The sequence below is a fragment of the Nycticebus coucang genome, chromosome 1 (genome assembly GCF_027406575.1).
Source record: "Nycticebus coucang isolate mNycCou1 chromosome 1, mNycCou1.pri, whole genome shotgun sequence".
NCBI classification, from domain to species: domain Eukaryota; kingdom Metazoa; phylum Chordata; class Mammalia; order Primates; family Lorisidae; genus Nycticebus; species Nycticebus coucang.
The window spans coordinates 24042099-24062095 of record NC_069780.1 but is presented as its reverse complement, the minus strand read 5'-3'; the positions used below and the strand labels follow the sequence as shown (position 1 = coordinate 24062095).

Sequence of the window (19997 nt, the reverse complement as noted above, 5' to 3'; positions counted from 1 at the left end):
CCAGTGTCTTCAGCATACTATGGAAATTTCTGAGTTTCTTAGAGGACAGTAAACAAAAATCGGCAAGCTTGTTTCACCACAGGACCCCTTTTGAAATACAGTTTTAGAAATATTGATGCAATGAAAGGAACACTTAAATCCTTATTTCAGTGCCTGTTGGCTGCATGAACCAATGTTTAAATTCTGATCTCTACTTTTTACCTATATCATAAATATAACATTAACTGAGACATATCATAGAAGTTCAATAAATACTGGTTTATTTTTCCGAATTACAATTACTTTTATTTATACATAGGATTTAACACTTTACTTTCTATTGTAAATATATATTTATAAGCCATTCATTCATTTAACATACACGAACTGGACAAATATTTCTGGCAGTTACTGTGTTAATGGATAGAGAATGCTTAGGGCAGAGTCCTTGTAATTACCTTTGGTCTTAGACAGTAAACTTCCGAAGGAAGGATCAATAGCATTTCATCTCTATGGCTACCTAGGCTACCATCACTCTGCATGAAATAGGTGTTCAAAAAATTATCTCTGTAAGGGGATGTAATCTGTAAGAGGACAGAGAAGTTGTCTGCCTTATTTCCCCAGCCCATGGAAGAGTGCTTGGCATACACTAGAGTCTCTGTAAGTATATATTGAATGAATGAGTGGACATGAGTAATAGTAAGATGTCTAACTCACAAGTATATGCTTAGCTGGATTTCCAAGAACACATTGTGGTGCCTTACGTAGTGAGAGAAATCTTCCTTTAAATTATTAAAATTCTGTTAAAGTTACTAATGAAAAGCATAAAACAAGAAAGCAATGCTACATATGTAGTCAGATTTATGTCATAACTAGGGATTATATTTTAAAAGAAAAGTACATTGAATGTACATGTACATGTACATTCAATACATGCTTGCTTCATATTTTAAGAACAAGATTTAGAAGAACTTTGCATCTGCTAACTCAATGGAATGTGTTTTGTTCCCTTCAAAATTAAACAAATTGCCATCTTTTAATTTCAATTTTAATTTTTTTACTAAATTGCTTCTTTATGTTCTAAGGAACATTGACATACAAGGCCGAAGTTAATTTATAGAAGGCATTTTAATTCCCATTTTGGTCTTCGAAAGGCTTCTTGGCTCATATTCAACAGATTTTTCATCAACAAAGTTAAGAATAGGAATTAAATGATAGCTGGTGGTGGTAAGATTGATTTCCATCAACTCATTACAATCCTAAATGCAAGAGAGAAACTTTTTACCAACCCACCCCTCCAGTTATCCTGCAGACATGCAGCTCTAAGTTTGATAGTAGTTGGAAAGTAAGATCAAAAATAGGGTGACTGTTTCTCTTATAAAACCTAAATCTGACACTCCTCTGACAAAGGAGAAGGAAAAACAGTGTTATGATTGCCAGAGTAAATACCCTTTGTTATTTAATATCATCTCAAAAGGGTAGAAAACTGTGCATTGATCTATAGTTGTCATAGAGCTTTTTAGAAGCATTAGAAACCCCCTCCCCCACCACCCAGGTACACAATCCACTGAATATTCTCCTTAGTTCTCATAGCAAAACAAAACACAGGTCCTCATTTGACACAGGCTACCAGACAGAAGCAAGTGACTAAAAACTGTGACCATAAAAAAGGATCGAGGGCGGCGCCTGTGGCTCAAGGAGTAGGGTGCCGGTCCCATATGCCGGAGGTGGTGGGTTCAAACCCAACCCCGGCCAAAAAAAAAAAAAAAAAAGGGATCAAGTCAGTGACCAAGGTGTGAAATGCTTCAAACAAACTCCTTTAACCATTCACTTCCAGCTATGTTAGTTCTTTAAACTTTAAAGTTATCTTTTTTTAATTAAAAAATTTAATTTAGTAAGTTTCACATGTACCCTTGTAAGATGCACCGTAGGTGTGGTCCCACCAGTTACCCTCCCGCTATCCTTTCTCTCCCCTCCCCTCCCTTTCCCCTTTCCCCATATTCTTAGGTTATAACTGGGTTATAGCTTTCATATGAAAGCCATACATTAGTTTCATAGTAGGGCTGAGTACATTGGATACTTTTTCTTCCATTCTTGAGATACTTTGCTAAGAAGAATATATTCCAGCTCTATCCATGTAAACATGAAGGAGGTAAAGTCTCCATCTTTCTTTAAGGCTGCATAATATTCCATGGTGTACATATACCACAATTTATTAATCCATTCGTGGATTGATGGGCACTTGGGCTTTTTCCATGATTTAGAAAATGCCAGGAAGGCTATGTTAACCAGTGTGATGAAAATATGTCACATTGTATATAAAACCAGTGTATGGTGCCCCATGATTGCATAAATATACACAGCTATGATTTAATAAAAAGATTAAAAAGAAGAAAAAAATTAATTTAAAATTTTATTTAAAAAATTATATATATTTATGGCATATGACATAATGTATTAAAATATGTATACATTGTGAAATGGCTGGGTCAAGCTAATTAACCTATATTACCTCACATACTTTTTGTGTGTGTGATGAGAACACAATATCTACTCTCGGCAATTTTCAAGTATGTAATACGTTATGTGGTAACTGTGGTCAACACCTTGTACCATAGATCTCTTGAAACTTTGATTTCTGTGTCACTAAAATTCTGTATCTTTTGACCAGCATTCCCCCAAAGCCTAGCACCCTGAGCCTTTGGTAATCCTCATTCCATTCTTCATTTCTATGAGTTTGACTATTTTAGCTTCCACTTTTCTGTAATTGTGTGGTATTTGTTTTTCTGTGCCTGGTTCATTTCACTTAGCATAACATCCTCCAGGCTAGTCCATGTTGTGACAAATCACAGGATTTCCCTGGTTTTTAAGCCTGAATAATATTCCATGGTGCATATAAACCACATTTTCTTTATCTGCACATCTATTAATGGATATTGAGTTTGATTCCCTATCTTGGCTACTGTGAATATGTGGCAGTAAACATGGGGCTACACACATTTCTTTGACATACTGGTTCATTCCCCTTGGAGATATAGCCACTAGTGGGAGAACTGGATCATATAGTGGTTTTATTTCTAATTTTTTGAAAAACCTTCATACAGTTTTCCATAGTGGCTGTACTAATCTACATTCTAACCAGCAGTGTGCAAGGTTCCCTTTTTTAGACGTCCTTGCCAACACTTGTTATCTTTTGTCTTTTTGATAATAGACATTCTAACAGGTGTTAAATATATGTCATTGTTGGCCAGGTGCAGTAGTTTACACCTGTAATCCTAGCACTTTGGGAGGCTGAGGAGTGAGAGCACTTGAGACCAGAAGTTTGAGAAGAGCATGGGCAATAATGAGACCCCATTTCTCTAAAAACAAAAAATTAGCCAGGCGTGGTAACATGCATTTGTAGTGCCAGCTACTCAGGAGGCTGAGGCAAGAGGATCGCCTGGAGTTTTAGTCCGGGAGTTTTAGGTTATGATGGTGACATCACAGACTAAATAAGAATTGTTGTAATGGAACAACCATGTCTCAAAAACAAACAAACAAAAAACAAACTCATTGTTGTAACTGAGCCATGGTTAGATATCTCTTAACAGTGGTGTGGTAATATCTCATTGTTGTAATTTGCATTTCCTAAGTAAGTAGTGATGTTGAACATTTTTTCACATACCTTTTGGTCATTTGTATGTTTTCTTTCAAGAAATATCTATTGCAACTTCTTTATCCATTTTTAAGATCTGGCTATTTGTTTTCTTGTTCTATTGAGTTGTTTTAGTTCCATAGACACAGATATTAACCCTGTATTAATGCGCAGTTTACAAATGTTTTCTCCCCTTCTGTAGGTTGTCTCTTCACTCTGTTGATTATTTCCTAGCTGTCAAAAGCTTTTTAGTTTGATATATTCCTATTTGCTGCTGCTCCCTTTGCTTTTGGAATTATATCCAAAATCTCATTGCCAAATGAATGCCATCAAGCTTTTCTTCTAGGTTTTCTTCTGTAATGTATTCTAAACAGTTTCAGGTCTCACGTTTAAATCTATAATCCATTTTGAGTTGATTTTTGTATATGGTGTGAGTTAGGGATCTAATTTCATTCTTCTCCATGTAGATATTCAGTTATTCCAACACCATTTATTTAGAGATTGATACATTTATCATTGTATGTTCCTGGCAACTTTTTCAAAAGTCAATTGAGCATAAATGCATGGATTTATTTCTAGTCTTTCTATTCTGTCTTTTTTTTATGCCAGTACCAATCTGTTTTGATTACTGTACCTTAGAGTAGATTTGGAGATCAGGTAGTGTGATGCTTCCAGCTTTATTCTTATTGATCTGTGTTGCTTGGATATTTGGGGTAGGGTAGTGGTTCCATATGAATTTTAGGATATTTTTAATTCTGTGAAAATTATCATTGCAATTTTAATAAGATTTGCATAAAATATGTGGCTTGCTTTGGGTAATATGGACCTTTTAACAATATTAATGCTTCTAGTACGTGAACATGGGATATCTTTCCATTTAGTATTTTTCTTCTTCAATTTCTTTTATTAATTTTTGATAATTCTCAGTGTACATGTCTTTTACTTCCTTGGTTAAATTTATTCCTAAATATTTTTTAATATCTTTGCAACTATTATAAATGGGATTATTTTCTTGATTTTTAAGATAGCTAATTATTCATGATGGAATCATTACTAATTTGTGTGTTGATTGTGCTTCCTGCAACTTTGCTGAATTCATTTATTAGTAGCAACAAATTTTGGTTTAATCTTTAGGGTTCTCTGTATCTTAGATCATGTAATATGCAAACAGAGACAATTTAACTTGTTCGTCTGGAATTTGAATACTTTTTTTTTTTATTTTGGTATAATTGCTCTGCCCAGGCCTTTGAATAGAAGTGGCAAGAGTGGGGTTCCTTGTCGTGTTCCTGATTTTAGAGTAAAAGTTTTCAACTTTTCACTGTTGAATATGTTAGCTATGGGCATGTCACATATGGCCTTTCTTGTGTTGAGGAACATGGACTCTGTACCTAATTTGTTAATAATTTTTATCATGAAAGGATGTTGTATTTTGTGAAAAGCTTTTGCTACATCTATTAAGATGATAGTTCTCCATTCTGTTGTTTTAATTGATTTGCATATGTTGTGCATCCAGGGTCAAATTCTACTTGATAATGGTGAATAATCCCTTTAATATGCTGTTGAATTCAGTTTTGCTAGTATTTTGCTGAGGATTTTTGCATCTGTGATCATCAGAGTGATTAAACGATACTTTTCTTATAGTGTCTTTCTCTGGTTTAGGCAGGAAGATCATACTAGACTTTAAAATTAATTTGGCAGTAGTCTCACTTCTTTAGTTTTTTTTTTTGAAAGTGAGAAGGATTAATATTAGTTTTTTTTGTTATTATTTTCTTAAATAAAATCACAGGCCTTAGACTTACATTGGTCTGTTTAGATGTTCTATTTCCTCATTGTAGGTTTTATGTTTCTTACATTCATCTTGATTACAAAAATAGTAAACACAACTTTAACAAAATTATACTGACAACAAAGCTGATACACCAGTCAGTTGCAATTCCTAATTGCACAAAATAATCTTTTTTTATAAGATTCCATTTATTTATTTATTTTTAATTTATTTATTTTATTGTTAAGACATAGCTGTGTACATTAGTGCAATCAAAGGGTACAATGTGTGGGTTTCATATACAATCTGAAATATTCTCATCAAACTGTTCAACGTAGCCTTCATGGCATTTTCTTAGTTACTGTACATAGGCATTTGTATTCTGCATTTGCACAAAATAATCTTAGTAAAACTTTACAGCCTGTTTATATGTTAAGCATTATATTAAAAATTCAAAGTAAACATTTCAAAGAAGACCAGATAAATTATGTATTTGCACTGTTGTCTTTCCTGCTATAATTTAGAGATCCTAACTGACTTCAGGTAACAATGTTATACCTTGATTCTGAATTTCTGCCTTTTCAAGTTATCATATTTTGATTATTTTTGTGAAAGTTATATGTTGCTAAAACAATGACCGGGTTTTTATGGTATGACATCCTTCTTCATAATGACAATGTATTTTGTGTGACTTAATTTACATTAGGACATCTAGAACTGATATGTTTCATATGTTAGATCATATTAGTGAAAACTAATAGGATTAGTGTCTGGAGGAAAGCATAAGAAATAGACCACACTAATTCAATAAAACATTGTAATATATTCCAGAGCATCCCTACCTGAAGCTTTGTACGTTTCCCACCAAGCCGCATCCTATCTGTGAATGTACTTTAATGAGATTTGTGGGAGTGAGCTCTGCAGCTTGTCTCCCATTAGAGAAACTGCTGGGGGAGCTTGACTTTTCAGGCCTGCACAACATGATACCTCAAAACTTCCCTTTGGTGTATGAAAGATAAAGTCATTGGGAGGAATGAGGAATATGGCTCAGGTGTGCATATGTACAGCACCTAAATCTACTACTGGGTTAAGATGCTTTTCAGTGAAATATACACGGGCTATCAGAAGGTGCAGATTGGTGACCACATTTTAAAAAGTGTTTTCAGATAGTGTGTGATATTTTAGTATCATCAAATAAACCACATACTCATATGATAAATGAACAGCTGAAGGTTTGATAATATTTGGTCCATCTTTACGATTCTGTACCCTAAATAATATCTGACATTAGTGGATTTTTTAGTATTTGTTTGATAGAACCATAGACTAGTTTTCTGGAAGAATATAGATATTTAAAATAATTGTACCTGTGGATGAGCAATCATGTACCTGTGAACATTCTATAATATCCTAGAAAAAGTTTGTGGTGCCTGACCACTATTATGCAAGTATACTTAAGCTAAAGACAAGGTGTAAATGACATCTCTGAGGTCTTATTGCCATATTCATATATAGCCTCACTAAGATGCAATCAGAGGGTTGCATTTGAATCTAGTTTTCTATGCTCATTTGAAACTCCCTCTTAACAAGTGGATGCTCCTACTCATTATAAGACTTCTTGGTATAACATGCTAATTACTTTCCTGCACTCTGGCTCCCAAACCACAATGAATCCTATTATAAAAGCAAATCACTGCAAACTTCAAACAGCATGCATCCTTGAGATGCCACTATTAAAGGAAGCACAGTGATGAGAAATCTTTGATGTTATCAGATGTGATGGAAACTACACATTTGTATTTGAGTAAATCCTGTCAGCCGAAGCACTTCCCCCACCCTTAAATAACCTGAAACCAATTTTTAAGTTCCCAAATGCTCTTCAAAGCAGCCTGCATTAGAAGTAATGTTGGTGGCATTTCAAATTTCAAGGCAGCTTGCTTTTTCTATCTGAAGACTTCAAGCAGACTTGAGATTTTACTTTCAAAGAGAAAAGATATTACCTACTTTTACCCAAACCACTAGGCTCTGGTTTGATGAACAAAATGTCTCATATAATGAACTTACCTATGGTTATGAAAAGATGGTATATAACCAAGCAGCCCAGAGTCTGTATAATGCAGCTGATTCTAGGGAATTCTGAGCCATAAATTTTTATATATTTCACGCTTTGGTTCTTTCTTATTCTGTGTTGTTGACCAAGAGTTGGAATGTAAACTTTGGACCATCTGACAAAACAACTTCACACAACTGTACAGAGTGTAATTAACCCACTTTCTCCCAAATGTGGGGCATTTGTGAAGTTGAAGGCAAAAATCAGTGTGTATTTGACTCCAGTGCCCACAGGGAGCCTAGGCCACAAAATTGAAAACATTCATCCTATGCATAACTCCTGTAGCAGGAGGATTGGTCTGTGGCTTCTTAAAAGGCTTCAGATTTGTGGTCAGTAGAACCATCCATGAGCTTATTTGGGCTAAAGAATACAGTGGACCCAGTGAAGTTCCCTGGCATTTAATTAGGTTTCCTGTAATTGCCTCAAGTAAAAGGAGGGAAATGAAACCTAAAGTTATCGTCTTGGGACACAAAATATTTGTATGTGGTTTTAATATCCTGAGCCCGGTTTTTTTGCTGCTCTGCATTTTAGAAAGAGCCATTATTATAGTTCTAAAGAAATACGCACTCCAGGTTTATCAGCCCTTTGGTGACTAAGTTTACTGCCACAGCTTTAAAGCAGAGGTGCGTTTCCAGCAACTGAGTTTCTGCACGAAGAGGGATGTATAAACAAGCGGAACGGGCAGAAACTTCAAACACCAGAGAGGAGGGGAGGAAAAAAAAAAGAAAAAGAGAGGAGACAGGGGTTAGGGGAAGGAAGCTGTGCTGCCATTTCTCCTGGTTTCTAGATATTTAATAATATCTAGATAGAACAATGAGAACAATTACAATAAGATAGGAAAACAAAAGGCCTGAGCAGAGACCAGGAAAGAGTGGGGAAAACACTGTTATTTGTTAATAGCTTGAGATTTTCGCTCTGAAGATTGTTGTATTAGTTGGACTTTGGATAAAATAATACTAATTTCCTTTTCATAGAAGGATTGGGATATGTAGTTGCCTGAAAATTCTTTTTAAACTGGTTGCTGTATAAACATAAAAGGATCATTCATTTAAATGGAAATAATTTTAAATATTCTTAACAAACTTTTGACAATAGAATTACCTCTGTCAGATCTTGCTGTACCTTGAAATTAGAAAATTTAAATATTTTTCAATTTTAAATATTTTAATTTAATTTTAAATAATTTTAAATATTCTTAACAAACTTTTAACAATAGAATTGCCTCTATAGGATCTTGCTGTACCTTGAAATTAGAAAATCCACTTTTCTGGGTTTCGGTTCAGGTCAGAGAATTTTTAATGGGCCTATGAGCTCAGCAGTTTCTATGATTCAAGCCCCATCAGCTCTTGATGGAAAATTTGTTTAAATCCTCAGTGGGACAGGAAACTACCCTCTATCATTGGGTGATTGTTAATTTCCCCGAGTGATCTTAGGCATTTGAACATTTGCTTCAGACCAAAAATCTCAAGCTAAGTGTTAGGGAAAGTTCTGGAATACTGTTTTTTAGGATTTACAAAAGATATACCCTGGGCGGCACCTGTGGCTCAAGGAGTAGGGTGCCGGTCCCATATGCCGGAGGTGGTGGGTTCAAACCCAGCCCCGGCCAAAAAAAAAAAAAAAAAAACACAAAAAAAAAGATATACCCTTTACTACCACTTACAAATAAAATTTTTCAGAAAGCATAACTCTTTGGGAACTCATAAATGCTAAAGAATTGAATTTGTATAGACCTATATATACACGTGTGTGTATATACATGCACACATACATACACACATATATTTCTATATCTTTGTTTTTGAGACAAGATATCATTCTTTCCCCCAGGACGGCATGCGGTAGTACAATCAGATGTTACTGCAACCTCCAACTCCCTGGCTCACGTAATCCTCCTGGCTCAGCCTCCTAAGTAGCTGGGACTGTGGGTGCATACCACCCCACCTGGCTAATTTTTTTTTTTAAGTATAGACAGGCTCTGTCTATGTTTCCATGGCTGGTTTCAAACTCCTGGCCTTAAGTACTGGGATTATATGCGTGAGCCACTAAGTTCAGCCTGTGAATATATTTTTAACACATAAAATAGATATCTGTATATTTAATTGTCATCCACTTGTGTCATCTACTTGCTTGAAACACTTTAATGATACACATGATACTCAGGAACAAATAGACACTCTTAAACATCATGTACAAGTGTGGTACTCAAACAGCGTGAATCAGGATCTCTTAGCAGCCTTATTATAGCTAAGATTGCTGGGCCCCACTGCCAAAGTTTCCTATTGGGGTCTGGGAATTTGCAATTGCAAGAGGTTCTAGGTGTTACTGATAATACTGTTTGTGGGGGGCTCACACTTTGAGAACCACTGGACTGTATAAACTGGACGCTTGTGACTGGCTCCATCTCATGCCACTGTTCTCTGGTTCTCTGTTGTCTTCTCCCGGGTTCTCAATCTCCTAAGTCCCTCTCCTATTTCTTTCCATATGCCCTGCCCTTCTCACCATAGAATCTGGCCAAGCTAATACATACGGATTCCTCATGCCACAGTGGGTTCCTTGTTATCCACACTTATCCCTGTGAATCTCCTTTGCAGCATGGAACACACTTACACTTAAATAATAAGCTGTGTAACACATGGTTAACATGAGCCCTCGTCACACAGATACAGGTTGATGGAGGACAATGACTATCCTTCTCATCAAAGTTTCACAAGTGCCTAGTATTATATCTTTTACATTACTGATACTTAATAAATATTTCTTAAGGAACAAATGAGTGAATGAATGAATGTTTCACAGTACATTTAATCATTCTTATTGTGCACATACTTGACCCAGAGCAAATTCTCCTACTCCCCGTGAGTATTCTGCTAGTTCCCTCAATGAACATTCCATTCTGGAAGACATGTGTTCAAGCTCCAAGAGAACTGGCCCCACATATATGGTTCAGATGATCCCTCTTGCTTGATGTAAAGAGGCACATGGCAGAATAAATCTCTGAAACAACCTTGATCCATCAAGATAAATGCCCCAAAATCATAATCCCAGATTTTAGTTCAACATTTTGTTATTCAGATTTACGTAAGGTTGTGAAATACATTCTATTTGAGCATTTTAGATGGATTGATCAGGATTTCAGTTAACACAAAAATTACAGAGAATTCAAAACATGCATTAAAAACTTGAAAGTTATATATTCCTCGCATAGGAGAGTATTTCTTTCAAGAAAAACTATGTACCATTAATACTGAAACACAACTGTTAAAGTTATTTACCCCAATGATTTTAGTTTTAGGTTATTCTCTGTCATTTCACATGAAAAGTTATAGCACACAGTTATCTTACCTACAACCTATATAATTGAAGTAGAATCCTTTAAAGACCCAAAATTCAAATTTGCAATTGAACATACACAGGAAGATAACTTGGTTGAAAGTGAATATTTTCAAGCTATGTGGAAAAAGGTACTCAGCTTTCATCTTAAGATGAATCCAGAAGATTTGAAATAGCAAATAAAAATATGAAAAAGTTGCTGGGTAAAGTAACTACAGCCAGAAGAAAATCAAAGGCGATGAGAGACACAATCTCTGGGATATTGATCTGTGATATCAAGAAGGATCACTGGGGGGAAATATGGCGAGATGTTTCATATTTCTGAATTACTGGTTTTCTCTTGACTTGAATCTTTCTTTCTCTTACCAGGTCTCATTGTCCGGGAAGTGAGCATTGAGATTTCACGCCAGCAAGTGGAAGAACTCTTTGGACCTGAAGATTACTGGTGCCAGTGTGTGGCCTGGAGCTCAGCGGGCACCACAAAGAGCCGGAAGGCATACGTGCGCATTGCCTGTGAGTATCTGAACCTGGGAACCTTGGGTTCAGAGCTGATGGAAACACAGAAATTTAGATTGTGACTGCTCTAAAGTCACAGAACCCTGGGCCTGGTCAAAACTGCCCTCAAATTTCTGCATTTGAGCACACATCCCTCTTAAGTCACCAGGATATCATTTTATTTTGTGTTTCAAGCATTGAATAGATTTTCTTAAGGAACATGAAAGAATTGGTGCTACTTTCAAAAGATTATGCCTTTTTTCTAATCTGGTAGGAATTAGGTCATAGAAAGATCAAACACATTTCCTTTAATGAGTTTGTTCTAACAATTTGTTAGGGGAGTGCTGAGTCTTTTTTTTTTTTTTTCATTAAAAACAGAGATCACCAAGATATTTATTTACTTTGGACCTGTTCCAGTGCATCAGGACACAGCACTGTTTTCCAAATTGTGCTAATTTCTGGAGTATTCGTGTTCAGATAGAGGTTAAAAGGTACCTCACAAAAAAGGGTTCCATAATCAAATAAATGTGAGAAATATAATTTTTGATGAAGTTATGGTGGTTTCTTCATTGCAAACAAAGCTTTTTGGATTCTTTCCTATGCTAATGTGCATATTATCCCCACGAGGGAGGCGGAGCCTATAGTTCGCCCAGGGTCCCTTTCTCAGAGAGGCTCTTCACATTCTGACCAGCATGACTGCTGCTATTATCCACCTCAAGGTTTCATACTGAGAAAGTATCTCATGTAAGAGAGACCACTGAAGGCCATATAAGTTTAATCTTTTAACCCTTTTCCGTCTCTGCACATTTCCAAATTCTGTTTTGTGTGACTCACACCTAAGGCCCATCAATCCTGGCTCTGCTGCTACCCCAACTCTGTGCTTTTGACTTCCTTCCTTTCTTGATCTAGATCTGAATCTTCGCAGAACTTCCCAGTTATTTTTTATGGCTCAAGTCTTTTTCCTGTTCTAGTCCTTCCTCCATGTTATAGTGATAGTCCCCCTAAAATTCAGGTGTCTTCTCGTCTCACCTCCTCTTCTGCTTCAAAGTTAACAGTGACATGCTTCCCTTGATAATTTTCTTTTCTTTTTTTTTTTTTTTTGAGACTGGGTCTCACTCTGTTGCCCAGGCTAGAGTGCACTGATAGGATCATAGCTCACTACAATCTCAAACTGTTATGCTCAAGAAATCTTCCTCTCATCTTAGCCTCCCAAATAGCTAGGACTAAAGGCGCACACCACCACACCTAGCTAATTTTTCTGTTTTTTTACAGAGATGGGATCTTGCTCTGTTGTCCAGGTTGATTTCAACATTGTGGCCTCAAACTGTCCATAATTACAGGCATGAGCCACCACACCTGAACTATAATATAAAAAAAATTAATTTATTTGACAAATAGTAAGAATTTACTCTATTCTTGGGACAATTATCTATAATTGTCCAGGGATGGGGCTGGGGGAAAAAAAAACCCAAATGTATGACCATCTTTGGCCTCATGGAGCTTTTGTTCTGGTGAAGGAAAGCAAGCTCCAAATAAAACAAATGGTAAGCAGATAGCAAACACTGGGAGAAAAAAATAAAGCTAGAAAAGGGAATGTGCAGTGCTGGAAGAGAGTGGTCAAGAAGGGTTTCCTGAAGAAGTTGACAGTCCAGTAGGCCTGAAGGAGGGAGGGAGGGAGTTGGGCAGAGGGAACAGCAGTTGGCACAGTACAGATATCCTCAGGCTGGAGGGTCCTAAAAGGTTCCAAGAAGAGCAAGGAGGCCAGAGGGGCTGGAACAGGGGCCTGAGAGGAGATTCCCAGATGTGATTAGAAAGGCAAGGCCTGGGGTGAAGAAGGGAGTGGGTGTGTGGAGATGGCATAGGATTCTGTGGTGTCTTTGGCTCTGAGTATGAGATAAGAACATTCTGGAATCTTCTCGGCAGAGGAACTCATTTCCTGACTTCCATAAGCCAAATCCTTTGACTGCTGTTTTGGGAATGGACCATGATGGGCAAGGAGAAAGACAGAAACACCAGTTGTGAGGCTACAGCTTTGAGGGACGCTGGGCTAGCACAGGACAGACGCAGGAGAGCTGATGAGACCAGGGTTCCAGATAGAAGAAGGGGTCATGCTTTTGTTGAGTAACTGGATGTGGGATATGAGAGAAAGGGGGGAAGGATAATTTGAAGGGCCTGGGCCTTTTTAAGGCTTTCTTTCAAATGTCCATAGTGAAGTCATTCTCACCTCATGGATGGGGATAGGCATTCCTTTCTCAATACTATCAGAACGGAATTTCCATGGTCTCAACCTAGGGTTTGTGTATACTCTTTGTGTAAGATCAGTGCTTGACGCCAGTGACTTCCATGAGGTCAGGAACCCTATTTGACTTACTTTACATCCCTGGTGCTTAGCCAATGCCTAGAATATCATAGATGTTTAATATTTCTGAATTAAAACCATTATAGAGAATTCCCAGTAGAGTTTATTAAAATGCCTATATTAATCTTTCCACTCTGTCTACAGAGAATTTCTCTTTGTCTTAAGTAGATTCTCCATGAACTAGACTGTGAAATGGAGACATGCAGAAAATATATTGAAGAGTGAGTGCTCTTAGGAGCAATATTAGGACACAGGTGAAAGAAGGAAGGCTGCAGGACTGGGGGAGGGAGAAATTAAGCTGCGGCACAAATACAACAGAGGATGAGCGCAGGAGCTCTGAAGCCCAGATGGCCCTTCGGGGCCACCCTGAGCAAAGGGGCTGAGCAGGCCTGTTGTCCCCCCACTCAGACTAGTCAGCGGATGCAGACTCCCCCTTTCCTCCCTACCCCCAGCAGCATGTGAGACCTGCGCTGTGTCCACTGTCCCCGATTGAGGGCGAATCTAGGAAAGAGGGTCCCAGAGCCTTAAATACCAATACTCCCAGCCTGGGGATCAGGCCTGAAAAGGGATATCCATGGCATAGCACAACATCCACTACAAACTTCTGCCACAAATCCTGAGGAAATGATTTTATTAATTATAAGAAAGATACTTTTAATCATTTAAAAAGAAAAATGAATTGTTTTGGTCAAAGATTTAAATGAATTCCAAATCTGTTTCAAATTATAATCACAATAGGCACAATGACAGAAAAGTCTTCGTTTATCTTTAATTTTTATGTATTTAATAGTAAGCACAATAAATAAAGTAAAATAAATAAAAATTGCCAGTCTGAATACTTCATACTAAATCTATGGCCTAAAGCTGAAGATAAAGATTGCATAGTTTCAAAGGTTGAATATTTAGCTACTAAGCCTTCAATTTTCATCAATTTTTAGAGAAAATTGTTGTGACAATTTCATATATGTATATGTGTGTATATATTTACATCTATATATGTGCGTATAGAGTTAAGTTGTATACCTCCTATTTAACACATAAAAATTAAATACTTGTAAGTAAAAAAATCCATCTCTCTTTGTAACATATTCTAAAAACTATGCTGTTTATTTCATGGCTTTTAAACATAGTTTGACATTTTCTAATAATAAGAAAACAAATTCTTCTTCTAGTAAGACATTAGTTTATCCAGAGCATCTTTTTACTCTGTTAAGTAAAAATACTAAAGAGTGGTTTGCCATAATTATCTGAACTCATATGTACGTGGCCAAGGAGCACAGTCCAATATGTAAAGATTTACTCATGCAGATATACATTATTGATAGAAACAAAAAATGTTAAACTTCGAATTCTTTCTGCCTAGTCTGATCCCTACCAAGCAGGCCCTTGCTAATGTTGCAGAAGCTTATGGATTTTCTAGTCTGTTCTATAGCAGCTGAGCCAGGCACTTTGTCTAGTAACACTTGACAGATGGCCATGACATAAACTGTAATTAAAGTTTAAATATGTCACAGGTGAAGAGAGCCATGATGCTAAGGTTAAATAAGTAAATTACCTCTCATCTAATAATATTTATATTCATTTGGTGTACTATAGAGTGGTTATTAGATCTTTCATGAAAAAGCTCTGTTTTCAGACGTTTATAAAGTAGAAATGAGTATCAACTATTTATTTGTTTGATTATAAAATTGCATAATTCACACTATGTAAAGTATATAAAGAAATCTGTGAGACAATCAGAATTGAGGATAAAATGGAAATATAAAAGTTAGAATTCAGCAGGGCATGAGCTAAGAACATAGTATCTCTGCTTTAAAATTTTGCACATTGACTAGAGGGCAGTGGCAAATTTACCAGGTGGGTCCTATAGTTTTCGTTGCTGAGAGAAGTTTCCTCTGGGAGAACTCAAGCTACACAATGACGACTGTCCTAAATGGAACCCTCAGTGGTATAACACAGCTACCAGGGTCACGAGGTTGTTTCTTCAGATGTCTCTTGTTACAGGCTAATGGCAGATTCCCAAGGTGTAGGTAGGAGAACATCAGGCAGAATGTTAGCAAACACTGTCTTTCTTCAGGAAAGATTTTGGTTTCAATATGGTGGCTGTCACTGTTTTTATTGTTGATAATGTTGTGGTTGTTTGGGAAGAGGACTATGACAGGGAATGAGCAGACCTTTAAAGTGGTTAATAGGACAGGTTGACTAACATTTTAATCCTAGTTTCATCACTTACTAGTGTGACCTTAGTCAAGTTACTTGACCTCTCTGAGTCTTATTTACATCAACCACAAAATGAACATGATGGGGTTATTTTAAGATTAAACGAGATAAACTCATAAAACATATGGCACAGGGCCAGACATAACACAAGTGCTCAGTGAATGATAACTGGTGTTCATAATAACAGATGTAACCATGTCAGCAACTTTAAACATTTATTTTAAAACATCAATACTAAGTAAACTTCAAAAACTAAAAAGTCTCTCCTTCCTGTACCACTTCCTATCCTCGGCCTGGGCTGTCAGTCCTAGAGGTTGAAATTCTCTATCGATTCACATAAAATTAGACCGTATTTTTTTCCTCATGCCTACAGATAGAGGAAGATGCCATATGATCACCCAAATCCTACAATCATGAGTTATAGTGGGATTTATGAAGCTGAGAATTCATCTTCCTGGGAGTGGCAAGATAGTGCCTCAAGATTTCTGCTTTATCTTGTGCACAAACCAGTAAATCACAGGCAGCATCACAAAAGCCACTAAATGCACAGAGGAGCAAGAGAATTCCTGGAAAGAATTAATGATAATCAAAATTTCCCTTTCTGGCCTCTCCTCACAGCTCACTCATCCTTTTCTTCTGAACTTAGAACTATCTAGTGAGCCACTTGTGGGTTTGGATCAAGCCTTGACCATATCTTCAAGTATCTTGTGGCCAGCACTGGACAAAAACAGTAGTATCCCAGAGAAATATGCTAACCACATATGTCATTTAAACTTTTGTAAGAAAGAAAAAAAAAAAAAAGAAAGAAACAGGTGAAACTAATTTTAAAAATGTCTTTCATTTAGTCTAATATATCTAAATTACGATGCCAACAATATAACCAATATGAACAAGTCTTCATGAAATTCTTCAAGTTCCTTTTTCATCCTGATCTTTGAGATCTGATGTGTGTACCTTACAGTACTTGTCAGTTACAAATAGACTCAAGTGCTCAAAAACCTTGTGTGGCTCTGGGACAGATAATAGGCTCCAGAATAATGATAATAAGAGAAAAATTCTGGTTCAATCATGTGTTTGTATCAGTTAATTCAGTCTTTGCATCATCTCTGTGTAATGGGTAACGTTATTATCCTCATTTTATAGATAAAAGGAGATTTAACATCTTACCTGAGGTTAGAATCCTGGTGTATGGAGAACTGAGTCAGTCTAGCAACCAAGTCCCACATTTAACCGGCACACTCCATAGAAGGATATGACAAGGAGTTTTGGTCAGGTGGGAATGCACAAAATCACCTTCTTTTCTACATGCATAATGTTTACAAGCTTACAATTATTTATCACATGGAAGTAAAAAGGACCTTGACTTCCTTCCTCTTTCCTTATTGGTTGTTCTACTCTAATCAAACCTATTGCCTTGTTTCCAGAATGCCGTAAAGTCATTCCACATATAGGCTGTTTGCAAGAACTCCTCTTCCTACCTACAACATTCTTCCCCTGAATCTCAGCCTGTTTCACTTCCTTCTTTCATGCAGATTTCTTCAGAGTGCTCTCCATTTACCCCACCTGTCACTCACCTCACCCCAAGCCTGCTTTATTTTCTTTGATAGGATTTTTCTTCATTATTTTTTTCTTTTACGTTCACATCTTCCCTGCCTGAATATAAGTTTCATAAGGCATGGAGACTTAATTCTTCATTATCATATCCCCAGTGCCTGAAAATAGCGCTTTGCATGTGGCTGGAACTTAATAAATGAAGACGTAAATGAATGAAATGAAGGGAGTTAAATTGAAAGCACATGATGGGGCAAAGTGATGATACCATTTAGTGCTTATCATTTGTTCATTTAATAAAACTCTTTTCGGGCGGCGCCTGTGGCTCAGTGAGCAGGGCGCCGGCCCCATATACCGAGGGTGGCGGGTTCAAACCCGGCCCCGGCCAAACTGCAACAAAAAAATAGCCGGGCATTGTGGCAGGTGCCTGTAGTCCCAGCTACTCGGGAGGCTGAGGCAGGAGAATCGCCTAGGCCCAGGAGGTGGAGGTTGCTGTGAGCTGTGTGACGCCACGGCACTCTACCGAGGGCGATAAAGTGAAACTCTGTCTCTACAAAAAAATAAATAAATAAATAAAACTCTTTTCTTTCCCAAGCAATTAAAGAACATCAGGTAGCTTGAAGGGCTTACCTCTGTGCTTCCTGCTCACCCCCCATTGCACTCATGTAATTATTATTTACTCCATTGTGCTTAGCAACTTCTAACCTGTGACACGTTTACTCATTATGTTCACAGTTGATATTCTATCCCTCCTTACTTTCTAAAAGTAAGCTCCATATGAGCATTGTTTGGTTCGTTCACTGATGAACTCAAACTACCTAGGACGATGCTTGGCACAGCGTAGGTATTAAATAAAAAGCATAAAGGAATGAATGACCCATCATTTCTCTATTTGAGTATCTCCTGAAATATTGTGTTGGTTTGCGTGTACAGAAGTCATTACTTATGGTCTTGTATGTTACTTTTTTCATTTCCTCCTACCTGTTTACTTGGCAGAAAATGAAATTAATGATAACAGTTTAACCAAAAAAATGCATTTCCCTATCTAGGCATCCCAAAAACTGTAGGTCATGCCACAAACAGTTCTAGGAGCCTAATGTCAAATGTCTTGGTAGAACTCAGCAGGCTTCCTCATACATGGAAATAGATGGGCTTGTTTAGTAAACTGCACTTCTGAGTTGTGGTCTGAGGGATCTCTTATGCAATCATTAAAGCCCCCAGTAATTCAGTTATAACTCAAAAAGCCGTGTTTTGAATAAGATTAATTAGGTCATTTAGACTTTTTTTAATGAGAGAAATTTTCAATAATAAATCTCTCCTTGTTTCATATCAATCTCAACAGTTGTATTAAATAGCTCATCATGGCATTCCTATTTCAAGATTAAAGATTATAACACATACCTGATTGAATCATTTTATATTGTTTTAAACATATTTTCTTTTTTATATGGGCAGAAGTTCCCAAGTTTCATAGAGGCCCCACACATTCATAGGCATTTATAGTGCATATTTATTCTAAGAGGTAGACAACCAATTTATAGAACACTGTCTCACAAGTCATATTTCACAAGAAATCATCTGTACATGTGCTATAAGCAGAGCTGGTGACCCACTGGACTAAAAGGTGTCATTAAAGTATGTTTTATGCCCTGTGAAAAGTGAAGTTTATGGTTAAAATTCTTATTTGTAAGCAACAACAAAAAAAGCTTGTCTGCAATCATTGTGTTCCTTTTTTTGTGATTTGCGCAAAGACCTTTAACTTTGGGGCATGTCAGTTTCCTCATCCATAAAGTTGGCATGTTCCTTATTACTTATCCCTAAGATATACCTTAAAAAATATTGTGATGACATATAATCGTTTTTTTCCGAAACTAAAGATGCAGTGTGAATATAAAAGAGCAGCCCATATGGATTTTTTCCCCTCCTTTTCTCTGTAATGGATGTCATTTTGAGTTCTAGCTCTAAAATATTTATTTAAAAAAAAAAAAACCCTTTAGCAAGGCTATCTGAATACAAACGTAGTTATTCTATACATGCCCAGAAGTCAAGAAGTAACGAAGAATAGCTTAAAGTGTACTTACCTTCTGAAGGGACTTTGCTTGGGATCTCTCTGTTTAAATGATGGCATTGCAGTGAGGCAGGTCTTGGCACAACTGAAGACAATTCTTTGGTCTAGCTTAAAGATCATTTTGACTTCTGTCCCTGGATATGAGTTATGATACATATTATAAAAGTTCTCGTGGTACATTCCTAACAGTGAACCAAACATTTGTCTGTTGGCCCTGAATCAAGGCCAGCAGTTTGCTGAAGCTGTTGGTTTCAAGCAGGAGCCTAAAGGATTATCTTTCTGTGGTCTGTTGGCCATTTCAGAACTTTGGAAATGTAATGGTCAATTCATTAGAAAGAACCAGTATGAGTCATTGGGGATAGATGTAGGCTGGTCTGTATTTGTAGTCTTAATACTGGGGTTCCAAAATATCCATAAAATATTATTATATTTATCTCAAGAGGATATTTAAGTTATTCGTTAGAATTATAATGCTGTTAAATCTTA

At 36.8% G+C, this 19997-nt stretch overlaps 1 protein-coding gene and 1 non-coding gene across 2 annotated transcripts in view; both read left to right on the top strand.

Annotated features, from left to right (window-relative positions):
• The window catches only part of UNC5C (unc-5 netrin receptor C), a 398375-nt gene that overhangs the window by 247080 nt on the left and 131298 nt on the right, over positions 1-19997 (top strand). Inside the window, exon 3 of the mRNA XM_053609613.1 lies at positions 11188-11331. Coding sequence (XP_053465588.1) covers positions 11188-11331 — 144 coding nt within the window. The remainder of the gene's footprint in view (positions 1-11187; positions 11332-19997) is intronic.
• LOC128593272 (small nucleolar RNA SNORA2/SNORA34 family) lies at positions 19720-19856 on the top strand. The gene has a single exon (XR_008382311.1). It is a non-coding gene; the product is annotated as a small nucleolar RNA SNORA2/SNORA34 family (small nucleolar RNA).